Below are 23,334 nucleotides of genomic sequence, written 5' to 3' on the forward strand. Positions count from 1 at the left end.
GAGGACAACATGTGTGCAGAATTTCTCACCTCTTTCCTGCCCTCAGACAATTTCAACTTTGCTCGGGTGCCATGACTTGCTGGAGATTCAGGCGGTCTCTGTAACTGGAAACAGTTTAAATGGTGAGAGAGGCAGAAGGCTCAGAGGGAGCAGGGACAGGCTGGGGGATGAACTGATACTCCAAGTTCTTCCTTGCAAGCAGACCATGCTAAGTAGATGGTTAGTCTCTTACCCAAGTCCAAATTCACCCTGACTGGCACTGGACATGGTGTTACCGCACAAAGGACAATGATCTCCTGTACAGGGAGCAGATGCCTTTGCCTTTAGCTGCTGGTTAGTCTAGATTAACCCACCAAACCGACCTGGGCCTGGCACTGACGGAGCGAGAGGAAAGATGCAGGGCTGGCCCGGAGGCCAATATGAAAATAATCTGAATTCAAATTGGAACGGTGCAGAGGGCTCCTAGGATGATCAGGGGAACGGAGAGCGAGCTTCCGAGAGGAGACTGGAAGATGGTGGCTTGTTCAGCCTAGCACAGTGCAGGCTGAGAGGGGATCAGTTGCTCTCTATAAATACCCTGGGAGGGAGAAGAACTGCTGCAGTTAAAGGACACTGCTGGCACCAGAGCAAATGGAGCGAAGGCTGAAATGAGAAGGTGGTTTCTAACCCTCACAGGGAAGCAATCTGGAGCAGCCTCCCAGTAGGAGCAGTGGAGCAAACAACCTACTAGTTTGAAGATGGAGCTTGATAAGTTAATGATGGGGACAATCTGACAGGGCTTCCCTGCGATATCAGGGACTGGACTCCATGGCCAGGAGGTCCTGTGCTCCTAACATGAATCTTCAGCTCAGTCTCTCAGAGAGCGCCATGGCAAGATCCGGGGGAAGTGGGAGAAGCAGCTTTAGGAGGAGTGAGAGAGCAAGGCGGATATAATGGGATAAACTATGGAGGGCAGAGAAGCCAGGAGAGAACTTCCACAGCACGACTGGAGCCAGAGGCGCACCGCCCAGGTGAGAACCAGCACTGAACTCCAGGGCTGTCTCCATTCCAAGCCTTGGGTTGCACAAAGGGCTGTCCCCAGAATGGCATCTTCTGGCCTCGTGTCTGATTGCAGACAGATCATCCACAGGCCCAGACTCCGGCAGAGCGCAGCCAACACTCCCTCGGTGAAGCGAAGTCCCATGTACCACCTCCCCTCCAGGCAGCACACGCAGCCCCAGGCACAGCTCTTACCAGGTGGAGGTTCTCTTTGCTGGCTCGCTCTGATTCCGGTGTGGAATCCCTGCTTTTCCTTTCCAAGATCAGTGGGTTCCCCAGCATCCTCCTCTGAGTTAGAAAGAAGAGAGGGTTGTTGGTAAGTGCTGAGAGAGGCCTTAAGCGGGGAAGGGAGCGCTGGGACAGGATGCGGATTCTGGGTTGAAATCACAGGCTCACATGGCCAGCAGCTGGATGTTGGGAAAAGAAGCAAAAGACTCCCCGCAAACAGGACCAACCTGAAATCTGACCCAACAAGGTTCGCTCAAAGAAAGGTGTGGCAGGGCACCTCCTCCCAGCACTTCCCCCTCTGGCGGTGGCGGGGTCTGGGGTAAAGCAGCCACACTTGGGACAGTGTTTCTCTTCCCCCTTGGGTTTACTTATCAGGATTTTGGAGATAGGCATCGGGGCAGGCCCTAGGAGCGCTCCTCCACCGAACAAAGAGAAACCAATTTACAAACACAAACAAACCTTCCCCTGCCCCCTCGCTGGGGGGTGTTGTCCTGTTATAGGCCCTGGGGTGTCAGTCGTTCCCCTAAACAGGCATTCAGCTCTCCACTCCCTCTCTCACCAGAGGAGGGGTTTGTAAAGGTCTCCAGCAGCCCTTAATTGGACTCCGGTGTCCTGAACTGACCTGAGGTAACCCCTTCTCAGCTGGTAAGAAAAAGGGTCTTTATCATTCTAGGGCTAACATATCTCTCTGGCAGTCAGACTGACTGTCACAGAAGGATGAAAGACACTAGCTTGACTTTGCATGGGCACAAACACTGGGCCTGAGACCAGAATGGGCCCATTTCGCCCGATATCCTGTCTGACAGTGACTGACACAAGCTATCCAGAGGAAGGTGTGAAACACCCAGAGGGAACTGGGGAGTTACCCACCACAAGGGAAATTTCTTTCCCCAGCTGTCAAGTGGTGGCTGCCTCATGCCCTGGTGCAGGATGTTTCTATCCTCACAGCGACATTATTGTTACTCTAACGTACCTGCAGATGTGCTGATTATCTGGAGAAGCAGCTAGTCCCATCTCTTACTAGCTATGACAGCCTGGGGCAGTGAGTTCCCCAACTGGTTATGCATGGTGTAGAAAGGTCTTAGCAGTTTTACATTTAAATTAAATCTCAGAAACGATAAGAGCAGTAGACCAATGGCACAGCCTGCCTAGGGAGGTCGTAGAAGCTGCTTCGCTGGAGGTTTCCGAAGGAGGCTAGACAGCCATCTCTCTGGGATGGGTTAGACACAACAAATCCTGAATCTCAGCTAGGGGTTAGACCAGCTCAGTGTTTCTCAACGACCAGTCTGTGGACCGGCGCCGGACCCGGAGATCTCCCTGACACAGGTTGGGAAGGCAGCAAGCCAGTCCCTGGTATCACAAAGGTTGAGAACCACTGGACTAGATGACCCTTGTGGTCCCTTCTAACCCTATGATTTACATGTGTTGTCTCCTGATATCATTGCCCTGCCATTACGCAGGGTAACTAGAGCACAGGCTATTTTCTCTGAACCATTCAGTATTTCATATCCCTCTCCTGGCCCCTCTCTCCAGTAAACGGTCCCAGGCTTTTCAGTCCCTCCAGAGCTTGTCGCCTGTTCCTGGGCCCCTCTAGGCTGTTCTGGAGCCAGGGTGATCTGTACGCACACGCGTACGCCCCGGGGCTGATGCAGAGGATTGGAACAGTCTCCGTTTTGTTTTCTACCCCTTTCCTCAGGCACCTCAACACTTGGTTTACTCTTCCGACCGCTGCACCTGAGCAGGGGGCTTCACTAAGCCGGACCATCCCAACATGCTGCAAAGAGCCAGGCCTGAGAGAAGACTTGGGAGCTCCCCAAAGCATAGGAGAGGGCAGTGGGCAGGGCCAGAGAGGGACTGTGACCAGAGACCCGCAGCAGACAGCGCTCTGACGGGGAGCTGCAGTTACCTTAATGAGGCCGCTGAAGGAGCGGGAGCGGGTGCGCCTCTGGACCGGGGGTGTCGGCGCATCGGGCCCAGGAGTGAGAGTGCCAGGATGCTTATGGAACTAGAGAGAACACGCAGGGCACCATGTTAGGTGTTAAACCAACAACTACGCTATCTTCCAGTCGCCCCCCAGCTACCCGGCTCAGCTCCAAGCCCCACACATGCTCAGGATCTGTGGGTGGCTTTGTGGGCGAGTCCTGCCTCTGGGAGCCTGCAGCCAGTGGTGTGCTCCCGCGGACGAGCCCCCGGTCCCTGAACACTACCTGCCGGATGAGCTTTTTCTTCTTCGCAGAGTCTGGCATGCTGTGGATGTGGTGGAAGAGCTCCTTCAGCGCCTCCTCCGTGCGCTGCTGCGTCTCCTCCCGGTGGGAAGGATCCAGCCTGCTCCGCTTCGGAGACTTCAGGGGCTGGAGGTCCTTGGACCCAGCTGACGTCAGCAAATCCAGGTCGTCCTGGGAAAGTTCAGAGGGGCACGGTCACGTCCCCACGTCACTCCCTGCCCTAGTGCCAGCCTGCTGCGCTCCACGGGGTGGGCATGCTCGATCCCAGGGAGCGACGCGACTCGTTACAAAACCCAAGCCAGCCAGTGTCTGAGGGCCCGCAGGAAGAGCTGTGCCAGCTCCCGTGCAAGACTTGGTCCCACTCCATTCCCACTGCTGTGCAGCAACGGTCCGAGCTGTGCCAAGCACGGGGGCGGCAGTGAGAAGGGGACTTCCACTGGCTCCTCCCGTCCCCTGGACACCACAGGGCAGCAGCTCCCCCAGGCTGAGATGGGCTTGGTGCAGCTCTCCCTCCAGTGCATCATTCCAGTTCCTTCAGCTGGAGGGGAAGGACTGGTGTGCTGGAGAGCGAGAGGAGAAATTCTCTCCCCATCTAGTGGAGGGTCTGATCTCCAAGCCCCCTTTGCTGCTGCAGCAGTGTGTGCAGGTCCCGGACCAAGAATGGCCGGAGCCCGGTGGTGAATGTGAACGGCTCAGGTTGGTTTGAACGCAGCAGCCCAGTGAAGTAGTATCTAGTCACTACACATACGGTGCCTGGGGACAGAGATAGGCCTGGTGTTAGATCTGGGGGCTGCCATGGTGTCTATGCTCCAGCTCCTCCCTCCAGTGCCATCACCCGGGTGATCCTGAGTCATGGTCCCATGGCAGCTCCCCCTCCCGTCTCTGGGCAGAGCCGGTTCTTGGCACGGTTTCAGTTTTCAGCTTCTCTCACTTGTAAAGCCCTCTGCACAGCACCAGAGTGACACTTTCCTCCCAGCACCTGCTCCTTCCCCGTGGGCAGCCACTCATCTGCTGTCCTCACCTTTGAAGCGTGCACTCTGGACCCCAGGTAGTGCAGCCTGGCACGCTCTCGAACGTATGCCGGAGCCTGGGCAGGAAGGGAAGGCAGACAGTGAGCACCGACGAGAGCTGGCATTTCCCATGGGCCCTGCACCACGCTGCACACCCCACCGGCCCCTCCGCACTCCAGGAGCCAGTGGCTTCACTAGCGCTTTTCTCTGTCCATGCAGGTACAATGCGCTTCTGCTGGGACACGAAACCAACCCCAGTGGAACAGAGAGAGTACGGCCAGCCCAACGTACCCTGAAAAGGGTCTCAAGTGCTTTCTCCATTTGCAAACAACTCCCCCAGCCGTGGGCACCCCGAGCCGGAGCCTGACTAAGAGAGGAGGAAATGCTCACCTAGAGATGGTGGGGCCTTGCAGAGAGAAAATGGGCATGCTGAGAACTGCTTTCCTGAAAACGGCAGCTCCAGGCCTTGGAGACCCTTAGCGTGACTGGCAAGTGTGCTGCATGGCCAAGACACAGGCTACCCTGCAAATGAACTCGATCCTCCCCGAGAGAACCTGGACTGGGGCAGAGAGCCCCTCAGCAATGTCCCACTAACCCACCCTGCACCTGGAGCGTGCAGTGCTGGGCTTCTCCTCCGCTCGCAGCCTACCAGCTCAGCCGCAGCCCTGGGAGAGGCTTCGCCACGGGCATGAATAGCTATGAGACCGAGGGCATCCCACCTGCATACAGATTCAACTCCTACCAGCACTCACCACGGGAGAGCCCCAGGAGATGTTCTCCTGTACACAGGGACCCTAAGGTCCCCAGAAATGGCCTTTGTGAACGTCCCCTATGAAACAAACATGCTTCAGAGCCTGCCAAAGCCAGTGCCTGAACTGGCCTGCAGAGGGTGCTGTCAACCAGCAAAGGAGGAAGAGGCCAAGTTCGGGCATCGCACACCTGTGCACTTCGCTTCTGCTGGGTCACTGGCTTGGCACTTGCTCAGCTATCCCCTCTCAGGAGAGCACAGGCAGCGTCACCAGCCAGCCACAGCACCCTGCGAGCCCCTCCAGGAAGGGCATGTGGAAGCGACAGGGAGAGCAGGGGTAGAGGCCCTCGTGGGGCGCACTGACCTTGAAGAGTTTCTGCGAGTGTTTGATCATGAAGGCCACGCCGTCATTCAGCTTTGTGATATTCTCCTGCAGGTCGTTTGCTGTCACCTGGCGAGGGGACGAAGGCCAAGCACGAGCATTAGAAGGGGAGGGGGCAGACGGTGCTGCCAGACTCCGCGGGGACGTTCCTGTCCCTCTATTGCACTGGACACACAGCATGCCCATCGGCAGACTGCACCAGGGCCAAAGCCTGCCCCAGGACAGCCCAAGCTCTCAGCCCTGCAGAGAAAGGGCTGCGGTGCATCCCCCAGGCCACGTGCATCGCTCACAAGGCAATTCCTAGATACAGCAGGAGTTTGGTGACTTCAGACGTATTGAAAAAGAGGAAGCAATATACACGGCTGTCACTCATATGGCAGGCAGCGGCCATGGCACCAGCGTCCCCCAACACAGCTCTGCCAAGGCCCCTGGCTTGACTGTCAGCCCCACCCACTCTCCCTCTCCTATGTCCCCCACACAGCCTGGCCAGCACCCTCCCGTCCTGGCCCACGGCCCATCTACTGTTGTAATCCAGAGTCCCTCCCAGCTGCACTGTTCTGCCCTGCAGTTGCTTACATTTCGGGGCCACAGGACGTGGGGTGCAAACATGAGCGCCAGGTTGTGGGCAGACATCTTGTTCTTGTCCTGTTTCTTGGCCGTTTGGTAGAGCAGGTCCAGCAAGAGCTTGAGCAGGCTGCGATTGGGCGGGGGGAGGATCAGGAAGAGCAGCTGCAGGGCTTCGATCTGCCGCTCCTTATCCGGCGCGCTGGTCTTGTTCCCCTTGTCATCAAACTGCATCAGGCCTGCAAGCCAGGGCGCAGGAGCTGAAGCCACTTGGAACCCCGTAACCAGGAAGCTAGGTCCATACTGGCCAGTTACCCAACCCTCCCCCACAGACATGCCTACCCTGGCTCCATCACCCCCAGGAACCCTTCACATCCCCCAGGTGGGTATGGTTAACTCCTGCCCCCGGGGCTGAAACAGACACAAGAAGAACATCCTCGGGGTCATTCCCTCCCCGGCACAAGACCCAGGTGCTGAAAGAGACGAACATCCCAGGGTGTGGCCAGTTGACATACGCTGCCCTGGAGGAGGCTCGCTCAGCTCCCATCCCTTGTGTCTATCGCTGCCCCTCTTGTCTACTCACCTGCAATTTTGAGGTGGGCTTGGAAGTGCTTGTGTGTCAGCAGGGGCTCTGGTAATTCACCCAGGAACATCTTCAGCAGAGAGGCCACATCGTTGGGGTGAAACTCCCCCGATTCCAGGTCAATATCCACCCCACTGTTCAGGGCATCCTTCAGGATCTGCTGCCGGAGACTGTTCCCCGGCACGCGAAACAAGCCCTCCATTCGCAGATCTGCTCGGCAGGGAGTAGGAGAGAGATCACTCATCACGAAGAGGGGGCTCCCGACCTTTGACACAAGGAGCCCTCTCCCAATTTCCCTTCTAGCCACCTGTATGGGATCCCATAGAGAAAACCTTACTCAGTGGGCTATATACAACCCCAGGCCCCAGGATGTGCCCTACAGCTCTGGCAGAAGGAATGCTTGCAAAATCAGAGAGGTGAGAGAAGGGCTAGGAGCTGCCACAGGTGACTCTGGGTCACAGCACCAGCCCACAATCCAAGCAAAACACTCAAGTTTGGAGCCCAGTGTTCTGCCCTGTGCTACAAAGCAACCCCAGAGGCCCCAGCAGGATGCACCCTGGGAATGACAAGCTGGCATGAGAGCGGAGAGTCACTTACGCTTGTGCAGGTATTCGATGAGCTGCGAGACCTGGGCGATGCCCTCCTCGGTCAGTGGGGAGCCAAACACCACCCCTTTATCTGGGGAACAAAGCAATCCAGTCAGCACACATGGGACAGGAGCAACTCAGGCATGGCACCTCTGGGTGCAGGAGCCACAGAGCTTAGCAGGCATTTTCCTACTGTGAGAGCAGGATTTCCAGCAGCAGGTTCTGTTGCTGGGAAATTAGTGGCCAAGAGAGTTGGGGTAAAGGTCAGAGGAGAACCCTACTGCTCTGACATCACAAGTGTCCCCAACCAATGGCTGTGCTCCAAGGGGCTTTCATCAGTTTGCTGTTTATATCAATGCAACTGCAGATTAATTCTCACCAATGTTCTAAATACAATGTATTACTGAGCCCCCATAAGGAAAGCCATGTCAGACCAGGGACACTTCCACCTTACAGGATGTGCGAGCTACAGCCCAGACCCATTGGGAGCCGGCTCCCTAGTGGAGCGGGAAAGTTAAACAAGACACAGCTTCCCCTCCAATTCCATGGGGACTAGATTAGGCCCAACTGTGGCTTGTTTAACTTGACACTGTGAACTTGTTAACCCTTTGGGACTCAGTTACAATGCAGCAGTCCCCCAGTTTGTTTTGCCGTGTGGCTAGGATCACGGTACCCCCAGGCAGTGCCACTGTGCTAGAGCCCAAGGCTGTAACAGGCAGGGGGCACTGCTAAAACACAGCTCCTGATGGTGTCGCGGACTCTCATTGTGTAAGCAACACCCCCCTCCTCCCCCCCACCGGGGGCTGATTGGACAGTGCAGAGGAGAATGCTGCTGGGTGCCTGGGGGCGTGAGGCTGGTGCACATGCAGGGGGCAGTCATGAGAGGTGGGGGGCAGGGAACAAACACTGAAGGTGAGGGGAGCTGTGACCTGACTGGAGAACTCCCATTGCCGGCATTCTATAAGCTCCATTTCAGGGTGGCCAAAAGAAAACCAATCCTGGCCTCCTACGTGTGTAAAGAGAAGTGAAAAGTGCCAAAAGGCAGACAAGGACATCACCAGGAGAAGTGGGGAGCTCGGAGGTAGGTCCATAAGGAGGGGTGGCGTCTCCACAGTGAGGCTCTCATCTCACTCACTTGGAGCCACCAGCCAAAATGCAGGTGTGAGATGCCAGCCTGAATACCCAAGCCTCGCTCAGCAAGTCAGGAAAAGCGACGCGCACAGACTGAACAGCGAGACGCCTGGATGGAAGGAAAGTCTCAGATGAGAAGCAAATTCAAGTGCAACACTCTTGCTTAACCAATACAGAAAATTGTTCCATCTGAAGAGACTTTCCAGCGCGGGACAGTGTCAACAGACAAGACAGAAATCTGCCTAGAATTTCAAACAAAGGGAGAGCTGCTGGTGAATAACCTTGTTCATCAGAGAAATACATCTACAGATAACAAGAATGCTCTGTTCTCTGAGGGCTTGATCCAACTCCCATTGGCTATCGCAGCAACTGGATCAGGTCCTTGGTGAACAAGGACAGTAATAGATCAAAGGGAATTGATCACAGAACTAAAAGTTAGTGGTTGCTTAGGTGCAAGTGATCGTGACTTGATCACATTTATAATGTGCAAACAAAAAAGTCCTAACCAGTAAAAAAAAATTACACACACACACACACACACACACACACACACGGTGCTTTAAAAGGGACAATTTCACAAAGCTGAAAACAATTGAGCCAAATCAACTGGGAGAAAAAAATTAAATAAAAGAATGTGACTACCTGGGCACTCTAAGAACATTTTATTACATGTTCAAAAAGCAACCACTGATAAAGAAGCTGAATTAGTTAAACAAATGAACAATTTGAGTTAAAGGGGAAGTGAAAGCAAGTATAAATTTTTTAAAAAACAACAAACAAATGGAAAAAAGGAGAGGTTCATAGTAATGAATATAAATTGGAAGCTAGGAAAGGTAGAAAATTGAAAAGGGAATCAAAAAGACACAAGAAGAAACCTACGGTCAGCAGAATTCAGAATGATAAGAAGGAGGACTTTTAAAAGTAGATTAGGAGCAAAAGAAATCCTAACAATGGTATTGAATAATGAAAGAATGGCACAAGCATTCAATAAATATTTCTGTTCTGTTTTTGGGAAAAAGCCAGATGATATATTCATAAATGATGACGATGATTGATGAAATACTTTCCATTCCAACAATAACTAAGAAGGATTTTAAAAGGCAGCTACTAAAGTTTGATATTTGTAAAAAAGCAGGTTCAGATCAAGAGCTGCAATCAAGAGTTTTAAAAGTGCTGGCCAAGGAGCACTCTGGACTGCTAATGCCGATTTTTAATAAGTCTTGAAACACAGGGCAAGTCTCATGAGACATCTAAGTACTAGGCTGAGGTCCCAAGTTGCAGTAGGGATCCTTAACTTGAGTGTAGAGGTTCCCCAAACCCTTAATAAATCATGAAGACATAGGGTTAGCAAATATAGAAAACCCTTCTACTAGAGGATGAAGAGCTGATACTGTAGCCAAGTGAACCTTCATCGAGCTAATTGATAACCCTGGTTTCTTTAGGTCTAACAGTTAAGTCCAGGATAGCTGAAAGTGATGAAGATTCAGACATGAGCCAGTGGCACTGACACCAATGACTGAATCTGTTCCACTTCTGCAGGTAAAGAATTCAGTTTTACTTCCTTCTCCTGTTGAGTAACACTTGTACTTTCACAGAGCAGGTAGATTCTAACCCCATCGAGGAACCATCAAGGAACCGTGCCCTGATGCGAAGTAAATGATCTGGATCTTGGAAGAGCTGAGGAATGATCAGACGCTTGATCATCGGGTGGACACAGGTGAAGCAGGTCAGGAAACCAAGCTTGTCTCGACCAGGTTGGTACTATAAGACTAACCCTGACTTTGTTGTGTCTGATCTTGTGTGTCACTCAATACTAGCAGTGTTAGAGGAAATGCACAAAATAGTCCCTTCATCCAAAATAGGAGAAAGGCGTCTCCCAGAAAGTGACGGCCTAGACCTCCTCTTGAGCACAACTGATGACATTTCTTGTCCTGGAGTTAGAGCAGAGGTTCATTTTTGGAAATCCCCAATTTTGGAATATACCATGGAGAATTTGAGAGTCCAGCTCCCATTCGTAATCCTGGGAGAAGCGCCTGCTGAGAGTATCGGCTGTGGGGCTCTGAACACCAGGGAGGTAGATGGCTGAAATTTGGATCTGATGGACTATACACCAGATTCACAACATTATTGCTTTGGTGCACAGGGAGGGGAATCTTGCTTCTTCTTGTTTGCTGATACAGAACATGCAGGCCATATTGTCAGTCATGAGCCTGATAGATTTGCCCCTGATGAGGGGTAAGAAATGAAGGCAAATTCACAGCTGTGAATCCCAAGCAGAGATAAATACCTCCCTCCAGCCCTGAGTTAGGAACCTAATTACCTTGTCAGGATGGGACTGAGGCTTCACCCGTCTCCTTAGCATTCCCTACTGGCTAGGGTAGGCTGAGGTCCTCAGCTTGCTGGCGTCTGAGAATCCCATTCTTAGGCACTTAAATCTCCCCATGCATTGTATAAGTGCAAAGTAATGCACACTGGAAAACATAATCCCAACTCTACATGCAAAATGATGGGGTCTAAATCAGCTGTTACCATTCAAGAAAGAGATCTTGGCGTCATTGTGGATAGTTCTCTGAAAACATCTGCTCAGTGTGCAGTTTCATCCAAAAAAACCTAACAGAATGTTAGAAACCATTAGGAAAGGGATAAATAATAAAACAGAAAATATCATAATGCCACTGTATAAATCGCTGGTATGCCCACACTTTGAATACTGCAGTTCTGGTCGCCCTCTCTCAACAAAGACATTAGAGCTGGAAAAGGTAGATTAGGGGATGGACCAGCTGCCATCTGAGAGATTGAAAAGGCTGCGACTGGTCAGCTTGGCAAAGAGACGACTAAGGGTGTTGAGATGGTAGAGGTCTAGAACACCATGACTGGTGTGGAGAAAGCTACTAAAGAAGTGTTACTGTCCTATCTATATAACTCAAGAATTAGGGGTCACCTAACTAATGAAATGAATAGGCAGCAGGTTTAAAATAAACACAAGACACGGTCAACCTGTGGAATTTGTTGCCAGAGGATGTTGGGAAGGTCAAAGATATAACTGGGCTCAAAAAGAATTAGATACGTTCACGGAGGACAGGTCCATTAAGGGCTATTAGCCAAAATGGTCAGGGAGGCAACCCTATGCATCAGGTGTCCCTAAACCTCCGACTGCCAGAAGCTGGGACTGGACAACAGGAGATGGATCACTTGAAATTTCCCTGTTCTGTTCATTCCCTCTGAAGCACCTGGCATTGGCCACTGCCAGAAGACAGGACACTGGGCTAGATGGACCATTGGTCTGACCCAGTCTGGCCTTTCTTATGGTCTTATTGTATAAGGAGCCTGGGCACCTAACTCAGAACTGAGTTTTCCCAGACAGGTGCTTGCTAGTGTCGGGAAAGGCTAGATATCTTAACATGAAGAGACTTCTCCTCTAGCCTAGAATTGCAGCTCTGAAACACCTGCCAACATAGCTGTAGTATGGATGTGATGCATAGCTGTGAAAACACTTCTAGATTGCAGCAAGAGAGGTCAAGCTGTCTGGGCTATTCTTAATGGAACCTGGGCTGGTGGAGACATCAGTTCTGAAAGCCATTAAAAAAAACCTGTTACCTACCTTTCGTAACTGTTGTTCCTCGAAATATGTTGCTCATGTCCATTCCAATTAGGTGTGCACGCACCGCGTGCATGGCAGCTGGAAGGTTTTTCCCCTAGCAGTACCCGTCGGGTCAGTCCAAGCGCCCCCTGGAGTCATGCCTCCATGACGCCAAATATAGGGCCCTGCTGACCCGACACCACCTCAGTTCCTTCTTGGCGGTTTGCTCTGACAGAGGGGTAGGTGGGTGGGTATTGGAAAGGTAGCTAACCAATTAGGTGATTACCAAGCCTACATTTTGGAAGCAGGGTCGGAGCTCAAAGGTTTGCTGACTGTAGCACCGCTCTGCCAAAGGCTGCATTATTTCTAGCCTGCTGGGTAATGGCGTAATGTGAGGTGAACGTGTGGATTGAGGACCAGGTCGCAGCTCTGCAGATTTCCTGGGTCAGAACCTGGGCCAGGAATGCCCTCGTGGAGTGCGCTGTAAACAGAGGGGCAGGTATCGTCGCCCGATCGTAACATGCCCAGATACAGGACATGATCCATGGTGAAATTCTGTGGGAGGAGACTAGAAGCCCTTTCATTCCATCTGCTACTGCGACAAACAGCTGAATGGACTTCCAGAATGGTTTCATCCGTTTGATATAGAAGACGAACGACCAGCAAACGTCCAATGAGTGAAGTTTTTGCTCCACGCTGCTTGCATACGGCTTAGGGTAGAAAACTGGAAGATATCCTGGTTAACATGAAACTGGGAGACAACCTGTCACGTTATTGATTTGAACTGGGACCATATAGAACATGGTTGCAACCAAAGTCCTGTAGTGGCACCAAATCTAGTATAAAGGGGGTCAAATGAGGTGTCTAAGACAAGATGATGGTTTGCTGGTTATAATTATGCTGTCTATATGTGTGTATCAATTTTATAGTTGAAGTTATGAATATTGGCTCTATACTGTCTGTATTTCAAACTTATGCTATGCTGCTGGGAAACATCCCAGACAAGCTGAGATTAGCTCTGCCTAGCCTGCTTGATGGCCCATTAAGGACCATCAGCTATACAACTGACCCATTGAGAGAAGGCAGATACGCCTTGTAACTCAGCAAAGTATGCAGGACCTGGCCCATGTGACTCCAGACCCCATTTTCCTGTAATTTTCCACAGTAAGGACAAAGAGGTTTTCTTACACCTGGAAAAGACTATAAAAAGGCTGATGCCTCTCCTCCATCTTGTCTTCAATCCTGCTTCATACCTCTGGAAGGACTTTGCTACAAACTGAAGCGGTGAACAAATGACTGATGACCCATCCCAGCTGGGGATGTATTCCAGAGACTTGAATTGAACCTGCACTTTATTCTATCACTGCTACAAGCCTGAACCAAGAACTTTCTGTATGTAATTGATTCCATTTAACCAATTTTAGCTCTCATCTCTATCTTTTTCCTTTTATGAATAAACCTTTAGATTCTAAAGGATTGGCAACAGCGTGATTTGTGGGTAAGATCTGATTTGTATATTGACCTGGGTCTGGGGCTTGATCCTTTGGAATCAGGAGAACCTTTTTTCTTTTAATGGGGTATTGGTTTTCAGAACCAGTTGTCCCCATAACGAGTGGCACTGGTGGTAATACTGGGAAACTGGAGCGTCTAAGGGAATTGCTTGTGTGACTTGTGGTTAGCCAGTGGGGTGAGACCAAAGTCTTCACTGTCTGGCTGGTTTGGTTTGCCTTAGAGGTGGGAAAACCCCAGCCTAGGGCTGTAACTGCCCTGTTTTAAGCATATGTCCTGAATTGGCACTCTCAGTTGGGTCCCGCCAGAACCGCATCATTACACAACCTTAGGAAGAAAAGCCAGATGTGATCTAGGTTGAACCTTGTCCTTATTGATGTGAAATGAGAGCTCCGCTTGGAACCAGATACCCTGAATCCTGCAGTTTCCCAGGTGCGCGCCCCAACCCAACACTGACGTGTCTGTCACCAGCGAAAGGGATGGCTGTGGTCTGGCAAAGGGGACACCCGCACACACCGCCTGCGGGTCGAACCACCGTAGGAGGGACTCGAGGACTGGTCGAGGTAAAGTGACGATTTTGTCTAGACCGTCCCGAATAGGCTGAAGAGGTCAGAGTCTCAGTCTGGCGTGCTATACTACATAGGTCCAAGCAGCTAAGTGGCCCAGAAGCTTTAGGCAATTCCTTGCTGTGATGGTAAGGAACTGCCTGGAGACTTCGTATGATGTCACACAGGGACCGGAAACGAGACTCCAGGAGGTACACCCTCGCCTGTGTAGAGTCCAGTACTGCCCCTATGAACTCTGTCCACTGAACGGGGGATAGGGTTGACTTCTGTACATTCAGTAGAAGGCCCAGGTTGTCAAAAGTAGCCCTTATGAAGCTCACTTGCACCTCCACTCGCGCCCTGGAGCCGCCCTTGATTAGCCAGTCGTCGAGGTACAGGAACACCTGCACCTTATGCTAGCGTAAGAACGCAGCCACAACTGCCATGCACTTAGTAAACATTCAAGGAGCTGCTGACAGGCCGAATGGAAGGACTGTGAACTGATAATGATTGTGGTTCACCACGAACCTGAGGTACCTCCAGTGGGACGGCGTTATTGAGATCTGAAAGTAAGCATCCTTCAAGTCAAGGGCAGCGTACCAGTCCCCCGAATCCAAGGGATAAGGGAAGCTAAAAAGCCCATGCAGTTCAGTTTCTTTATGAACCTGTTGAGCTCTCGCAGGTTTAAATAAAAAAAAAAAAAAAAAAAAAAAAAAAAAAAGAGGCCCCATTTGGCTTTCGGTATTAGAAAATACTGGGAATAGAAGCCCCTGCCCTTCAGCTCCTGAGGAACCAATTCCACTGTCCCCAGCGTTAGGAGCACGTGCACCTCCTGGGTGAGGAGTTGCTCGTGAGAAGGGTCATAGACTCATAGAATATCAGGGGTGGAAGGGACCTCAGGAGGTCATCTAGTTCCACCCCCTGCTCAAAGCAGGATCAATTCCCAACTAAATCATCCCAGCCAGGGCTTTGTCAAGCCTGACCTTAAAAACCTCTAAGGAAGGAGATTCCACCACCTCCCTAGGTAACCCATTCCAGTGCTTCACCACCCTCCTAGTGAAATAGTGTTTCCTAATATCCAACCTAGACCTCCCCCATGGCAACTTGAGACCATTGCTCCTTGTTTTGTCATCTGGTACCACTGAGAACAGCCGAGCTCCATCCTATTTGGAACCCCCTTTCAGGTAGTTGAAAGCAACTATCAAATCCCCCCTCATTCTTCTCTTCTGGAGACTAAACAATCCCAGTTCCCTCAGCCTCTCCTCATAAGTCATGTGCTCTAGCCCCTTAATCATTTTTGTTGCCCTCCGCTGGACTCTTTCCAATTTTTTCCCACATCCTTCTTGTAGTGTGGGGTACAAAACTGGACACAGTACTCCAGATGAGGCCTCACCAATGTCGAATAGAGGGGAACGATCACGTCCCTCGATCTGATGGCAATGCCCCTACTTATACAGCCCAGAATGCCGTTAGCCTTCTTGGCAACAAGGGCACACTGTTTATTCATATCCAGCTTCTCGTCCACTGTAACCCTTAGGTCCTTTTCTGCAGAACTGCTTCCTAGCCATTCGGTCCCTAGTCTGTAACAGTGCATGGGATTCTTCCGTCCTAAGTGCAGGACTCTGCACTTGTCCTTGTTGAACCACATCAGGTTTCTTTTGTCCCAATCCTCTAAATTGTCTAGGTCCCTCTGTATCCTGTCCCTACCCTCCAGTGTATCTACCACGTCTCCCAGTTTAGTGTCATCTGCAAACTTGCTGAGAGTGCAGTCCACGCCATCCTCCATCTGAAGAGGAATGGAAGGGAGGGAGGGAGTATACCCTTTCTACCGTGCGGAGTACCCAGCGATCTGATATAATTTGGACCCCATGCAGGACAGTGAGCACAAGGGGGGAATGGATCCAGAGTCCGGACTGGTGTGTTGAAGGTGCGCCCTGGGGCAAAAGTTCTGCTTCTGGCCTGAGGACTGTTTTGCCTGCCCAGAGCTGAAGAAGGGGGAGGCCTCTTCCCGTTGTTTCTATTATGCCTCCGAGAAAAATCCTGCCAGTTTTGTGGGTGGTAAAAACAAGGCGGGGGTTGCGACTTAAAGTGCCTCCATTGTGTAGCCAGAGCGTGCAGGCCCAGGGACTTGAGGGTGGCCCTCGAATCCTTGAGGCTATGAAACCGAGAGTCAGTCTTTTCTGAAAAGAGGACCAAGCCCTCAAAGGGGAGGTCCTGTATAGTCTCCTGGACCCCATATGAGAGCCCTGAGACGTGCAGCCAGGAGCTCCTCCTCATGGCTACTCCAGAGGCCATGGTGTGGGTAGCCGAACCAGCCACATTGAGGACTGCTTGGAGCAAGGCGCGGGCAATGAGCTTACCTTCTTCTACCAAGGAGAACTCTGCCCTGGAGTCCTCCGGGAGAAGCGCCGTAATCTTCACCATCGCTCTGCACAAGTTGTGGCTGTACCTAGTGAGGACAGCCTGGTGGTTAGAAATTCGGAGCTGGAGCCCCACGGTGGAAAAATTTTTCCTCCCAAAGAGGTCCAGCTTTTTAGCCTCCAGTTTTTTTGTGGAAGGGCCCTGGTATTCTTGGTGCTCCCGCTCATTCGCCACAGCTATCACTAGAGACTCTGGCGGAGGATGGATGTACACATGCTTGAACCCCTTAGAGGGAACGAAGTATTTCTGCTCATTCCTCTTCGCCATTGCTGGTAAGGAGGCGGGGATCTTAGTGGAGTCCTGTATGGTTTTAATAAGTGGCAGGGTGATACGGGAGTGACCAGAGGGGGTGAGAATGTCCACCATGGAATCTGATGTCTCGGCGACCTCCTCCGACCTGGATCCCCAAGTTCTGCGCCGCCTCTGCTGTCCTCCACAGCCAGGGCCATCGACTTTCCCGCTATCGCCTCATCAGGCGAGGAGGAGGACAAGGGCCTAGCTGGGAGCAGGTCCTGTTCTCTGCCCTCGGCACCCAGGGGATCCCGCAGTGCCTGGTCTTCCAGCGCGATCGTGCTGGCGTGGCAAATTATTGGTCCTGTCCCGGGTGAAGTGTCAGAGGCACATGATGCTGAGGCCACCGGCTGACCTCGAATGGGACCTCTGGCTCTGACAGAACACCCAGGGGGTCCAGAAAGGCCACTGGGCGGGAGCCTGCCACTGACCAGGCTCCAGCTCTGGATGAAGCAGCTGGACCGCCTACTTCTCCTGGACCTATAGGACTCCACTTCTGACTCCGAGGACTCACTGTAAGATGACCATGGAGAAGCGGTGCCCAGGGGTGCCGGAGAGTGGTGCCTGGAACTCGGGGACCAGTACGGCTCCCCATCCGTCCACTGGTGGATGGTACCACTGATTGGTGCCATGGGGATGGTGACTGGCGTAGTACAATCACTGGCTTGCCTCTGGACGGCACTGAGGGTCTCACAGGTGCTGCTGAGACAGAGCTCGGTGTCCTGTCTCGCCTAGGAGGGGAAGGCGGTGACGTGAAGCCAATGAGGTCCTTGGCAGCCTCGAATGCTTCCGGCGCGGAAGGTAACTGTAGATTGCGGCCTTCTCGGAGAGGGTAGTATTGGGGGCCCAGACTCGACTGGTCCTATGCTGGGGCAGGAGTCGATGGGACCCTAGTTGGAGGACTCAAACTCACATGGCCTGCCATGGTTCTCACGGTGGCAGACTTCTGCGCCGGTTTGGGCATGGGAGAGCGGCCCCTTTTGGGTATCCTTTTCTTGTGGGGCACCGGGGATTGCAAACGGTGCTGCCCACTGCCCTGCATGGATCCCCTATGTGGGGAACTGTGCTGGTGCCAAGGGTCTCTGGCAGAGTCCTACACCTCGATGCCAACTCATGTATCGGTGGTGCCAGCACACTCCGCACCAACGTCGAGGTGCTCAGCATCGGCTTGCCTGACCTGGGGCTCAAGTGGGGATGGAAGGCAGCCTCCATCAGAAGGATCTTGAGGCCCTGATCCCTCTCTTTCTGAGTCCTAGGACGAAATCCCCTGCAGATCTTGCAGCGTTCCTTTTGGTGGCTCTCCCCCAAACATTTCAAGCAGGAAGTGTGTGGGTAACTCCTGGGCATAGACTTGCCACATGCTGCACAGGGTTCAAACCCCAGGGAGAGGGGGGCAGGGGGGCATACCCCCAAACAAAAACTACTACAACTAACACTATCCAACTATTTACAGAAAAAGTTCAAGACTGCTAAAGAAGCGCTTGCCGAAGCAAGAGAGAACGAGCGTTCAAGATAACGAGTGTTCCGGCTAACTGTCACAGGTGGCAAGCAGGACCCGAGGTGGCGGCGGGTCAGCAGGGCCCATATTCAGCAGCGCGTCTCCAGGGGGCACCTGGACCGACCCGACGGGTACTGCTAGGGGAAAAGCCTTCCGGCTGCCATGCATGCGGCACACGCACGCCGAGCTGGAACGGACATGAGCAATCACTCGAAGAAGAATCAATGCTCTAGACCAGGCATGGCCAAGCTGTGGCTCATGAGGCACATGCAGCTCTTTTACAGTTAAAGTGCAGCTCCCAGAGCCCCCCCACGAACCCCCCCCCCATTCTCCACTTACAGGACTGGCCAGGGGGGAGCTCGGGGCTTCTGCCCTGCAGTGGGATGATGGGACTAGAGGCTTCTGCACTGCAGGTAGGGGGGCCTCAGGGCTTTAGACCAGCAGGTGGGCATCGGGGCAGAAGCCCCACACCCCAGCAGGCACCACCCTACGGGGCAGGTTGTGTGCGTCTTGCGGCTCTCAAACATCTGAAGATTATTGTATGCGGCTCAGAGGGTCAGTAAGTTTGGCCACTCCTGCTCTAGGTGAATCCAATGAATAAAACCACCAAACAAATGAAGGAGGAAGCCTCATAAGACCTCCTTAAAAGGCTGACGACTCTCCTCTCAAGAGATCATCATAAGAGCTTTAAAGAGGCAGGGCTGCCTTCAAAGGAAGGTTAATTCAGAGCAATTAGGCACAGATACAGCTGCAGCTACTTGAGAGCAGCAGCCCACAGCTATGCCTGTTCGGTAGGCAGCTGGTCTAAATGGGACGCCATGGCTGATGGCAAGTGGGTATCAGGGGTGCACAGATTGAGTTAATTAGTTTCTACCCAGCTGGGGGGAGAGAGAAAACTTATGAGGAATGTCTGGGCCTGCCTTGACGCGTGGGTGGGTGACGTGGGCAACAGAGAAATACTTCTGGAAAGGCTGGCAAGTCCAATAGGGCATAGTGCCAAGACTGTGCTGTGGGTGCCAACTAGCAATGAGAAGAAAAGGCAGAGCATTTAAATAGATCTCAGAACATTTGAAGACTAAGGGCTAGATCCACAAAGGGACTTGGGCATCTACCAGCCTCTTAGGCGTGTAAGTCCAACATTTTGGCCCTACTGGCATTCACAGAACCCCAGCTCAGCTGCCACTTAACCTGTAGGTCCCTCTATTTCCCAGGCACCTATGTTTCTGCCAGTCAAGTCCCCTACATGCTTGAGTTTCCACTGCTCTGTACGAGCAAAACCACCTAAGTCCTGATGCTGCCGAGCTGCCTGGAGCCCTAGCTCACACCTAAGCTGTGATGGGATTCTCAAAGTAGACATTCCCCCATCTGTGGGCCTGATCCAAAAGGTATGAGCTGAGCATGACTAACCCACCCAAAAGACAGCAGGGACGAGAGTTTGGGGAGCAGGCATGTATTTTCCCCCTTTACTCAACTGTACAGTGGATAGGGCACTCACCTCCGATGTAATACCCCCAGGTTTGTTATCTCCACTCTGCCGGACTTGGAGCAGGGACTCAAACCTGCCTTATCCCCACCCCGGGGCAGTCAGTCCCCAGACCGTGGGATATGGGGTCAATCTCTCTCACTTTCTCGCTCACCCAACGAATGTTTAATTACATGTACAAACACCGTCAGCAGGAGAGCTCCAGCCCGGAATGCTCACTAGCCAGATGGTTAGGACCCTTTCCTGGGGTGTGAAAGAGCTGGGTTCAAGTCCCTGCAGCTACTGGTTATAAAGGGATGGTCTCTCTTTCACGCTGGTTGGTTGTGTTCTGCCAGAAAGCCCTGATCTGGCTTAGGCGCCTAACTCCAGGAATCCTGAGTGGAAACGGGCTCTTCCCTTCAGCCCAGAGTTTGGCACCTGGGTAAAAGCCTGGTGAGTCTGAGCATTATTGTTTCTCAACAAAGCTGGTCCTCTGGCTTTCTATTTTCTCAGCCTTTAGTAACGCCCGGTTGTTAATATGAAAGGCCTACTGCGCCTGGGAAACTAAACCAAGGAAAACTGCAAGTTCTGAATGGAAGCTCAGAACCCTGAGAGGCAGAAGCTAGGCGCTTGGACCCCTTCAATTTGACTGATTGCATAGACCTGTCCAAGTCTGATATAACCCATCCAGTTAGACTGACCTCATTCTCAGAATGCCACTGTGACGTTCCCCTCTGGGGTTATCTAGACCGGTGATCTGCTAGGTCACTCCAACCCTCGACTCTGGGAGCCAGCCTTACCCTGCTCTGCTGTGAGAACCCTCACCCCTGGGCTGTTCACGCACAGCCTCTGGCGTGTAAACTGCTCTTTGGATTGTGCGACCGAATTACACTAGCCAGTATCTCCAGTCCCAGACACAACCCTAGGAACCTCCATCTTGCAGTGTCCAGTTGTGCCCGCTGGACGCCGCAAGCTTATATGAGTTTGTCAATTTAACAAGGAAATTGATATGTGCCAGACTTGTTATCCCAAGGGGAGTCTGACACGCTTCAAACCAAACGCACTGCTTCAGGTAGAATAAACCAACAGATTTATTAACGACAAAGATAGATGTAGTGATTATAAGTCAAAGCACAACAAGTCGGATTTGGTCAAATGAAATAAATGCAAAACACATTCTAAGCTGCTCTTAACACTTTCAGTGCCCTTACAAACTTAGATGCTTCTCACCACAGGCTGGCTGGTTGCCCTTCAGCCAGGCTCTCCCCTTTGATCAGCGCTTCAGTCGCTTGGTGGTGGTGTCTATAGATGGAGGTGGAAGAGAGAGGAAGAGCCTGGCAAACGTCTCTCCCTTTTATCATGTTCTTTCTTCCCTCTTGGCTTTGCTCCCTCCCTCCCCCCTTCAGGGTCAGGTGAGCATTACCTCATCGTAGTCCCAAACTGACCAAGGGAAGGGGAGTGACTCCCTCGAGAGTCCAACAGATCCTTTGTTGCTGCCTACCGGCTAGTCTGCCATGGCAGCGCTAACATGCCTTGTGTGGTCACAGTGCCACCTCAACAAGGGGTGTCGCTCCCAGCGCTGGGGCACTGTTTACACTGGCGCTTTACTGCGCTGCAACTTGCTGAGCTTGGGGGGGGGGGTTTCATACCCCTGGCTGTTAATTGCCAGTGTAGACAAGCCCTAGGCCAGTGTCCTTTGTTCCTGTGAGGCTGGGCTGGGTTTGTCCCATACATGCCCTGATGAGGTGTGGACTGGCCCTCTGCTCTTGGAGAGTTTTTGTCTGGGCTGGTTTTAAGCCATGAGGACACATTTTCAGCCTCATAACTATATATAGGAATAACCTATAACCTTACTAACACATTGCTGTAACAACAATTACTATAACATCAATGCTCAGTGCATCACGAGCCTTCCGAAGACACCCAACATGACAAACTTTGCATTAGACACCACACAATCATATTATAAAGATGAACATGGGGTTGCAGGGTATTCTCCCGAGATACACAACACCACACTGGTCCTCTGGCTTTCTATTTTCTCAACCTTTAGTAACGCCCGGTTGTTAATATGAAAGGCCTACTGGGCCTGGGAAACTAAACCAAGGAAAACTGCAAGTTCTGAATGAAAGCTCAGAACCCTGAGAGGCAGAAGCAAGGTGCTTGGACCCCTTCAATTTGACTGATTGCATAGACCTGTCCAAGTCTGATATAACCCATCCAGTTAGAGACCGGCCTCATTCATTCTCAGACTGCCAGCTCTTCAGGGCAGGGAGCATGTCGTCACACATGTTTGTACTGACTCTGACACAATGGGGCTGCCTTCTCATGGGGGCTTGGGGGAGCAACAGGAATCTGAATACTCAATAAGACGACTTCCCCAAGAAAGGCTGGTTTCAGAGTAGCAGCCGTGTTAGTGTGTATCTGCAAAAAGAACAGGAGTACTTGTGGCACCTTAGAGACTAACAAATTTATTAGAGCATAAGCTTTCGTGGGCTACAGCCCACTTCTTCGGATGCATATAGAGGTATATATATCTCCTCAATATATGTTCCACTCTATATGCATCCGAAGAAGTGGGCTGTAGCCCACGAAAGCTTATGCTCTAATAAATGTGTTAGTCTCTAAGGTGCCACAAGTACTCCTGTTCTTTTTTCAAGAAAGGCTGATGCTTTGGGAATGACGAGAACAGATGCAACAATCTCCCTTCAGCTACCCTGGGGGTCAAACACCACAAATCAAGCAGAAACAAAAGGGGCGACCTTGTATTCACTGACTGCTAATTAGATGCACTCTTGGTTTGGCTCCTTCCTTCAGGCTAGGGCCCTAGTCTGGGATGACAGCCCCAGGGTTCCAGGCAATGAATAAACACAGAGAGACAGGCCCAGTCCTGAAGAGCTTACAATCAGAAGAGGCGACACAACAGGTGGATGCAACAAGGAGCACATGCAACATGCCTGGCTCCCAAGAGTGCTTAGAGAGAGTGTGTGGTATGTGGTATAGCTAATGGAATCTGATTCAGGACCTTCTTGGTCCACATCAAACTATGGAGACAGCTGCCAGGCAGAGCACAGCGCCTACCTACCTTTACGCTTCAGAGACATTAGGGACCGAAAGAATCCAGAGGCTGTGCCAATGCCACCGGGCAGCTTGGGCTCCTCCTCCCCCATCAGCTGGGCCAACTCTGCTCCTGGCAGGTCGATGAGCCTGGTGATGTTGCTGACCACCAGCTCTGTGAAGACTTCAGGCTTCTCATGCCGCAACTTCTCCACAAAGAAGTCAGGGTTGAAGATGACTGTTTGCCCACGGAGGGAGGAGTCATTGCAGATGACAAACCTGCAGATGGCATCACTGGGAAAGAAAAGAAGACAGGTGGTAAAACATTTCCTCCAGAATTCACTCGTACAGCCAGTGTCCCCCCCCCAAATCCCAGGCCTCCTGAGCAACCTCACGCTGGAAAAGACATCAACTCGCACTGGAGCTGCCAGTGTGTTCTTCAAAACCACTGCCTATCCCATGCTTGCTATTAATC

At 51.9% G+C, this 23,334-nt stretch overlaps 1 protein-coding gene across 1 annotated transcript in view; it reads right to left on the minus strand.

Annotated features, from left to right (window-relative positions):
* ARHGAP19 (Rho GTPase activating protein 19) overlaps positions 1-23,334 on the minus strand; it is a 35,758-nt gene that overhangs the window by 1,920 nt on the left and 10,504 nt on the right. Inside the window, exons 2-11 of the mRNA XM_054036280.1 lie at positions 22,888-23,153; positions 7,376-7,456; positions 6,779-6,988; positions 6,208-6,434; positions 5,614-5,700; positions 4,513-4,578; positions 3,474-3,662; positions 3,173-3,271; positions 1,234-1,326; positions 30-104 (exon numbers count right to left, since the gene is read on the minus strand). Of these exons, the coding sequence (XP_053892255.1) occupies positions 30-104; positions 1,234-1,326; positions 3,173-3,271; positions 3,474-3,662; positions 4,513-4,578; positions 5,614-5,700; positions 6,208-6,434; positions 6,779-6,988; positions 7,376-7,456; positions 22,888-23,153 (1,393 nt within the window). The remainder of the gene's footprint in view (positions 1-29; positions 105-1,233; positions 1,327-3,172; positions 3,272-3,473; positions 3,663-4,512; positions 4,579-5,613; positions 5,701-6,207; positions 6,435-6,778; positions 6,989-7,375; positions 7,457-22,887; positions 23,154-23,334) is intronic.

This window comes from Malaclemys terrapin, chromosome 7, assembly GCF_027887155.1.
Source record: "Malaclemys terrapin pileata isolate rMalTer1 chromosome 7, rMalTer1.hap1, whole genome shotgun sequence".
Classification (NCBI taxonomy): Eukaryota; Metazoa; Chordata; order Testudines; family Emydidae; genus Malaclemys; species Malaclemys terrapin.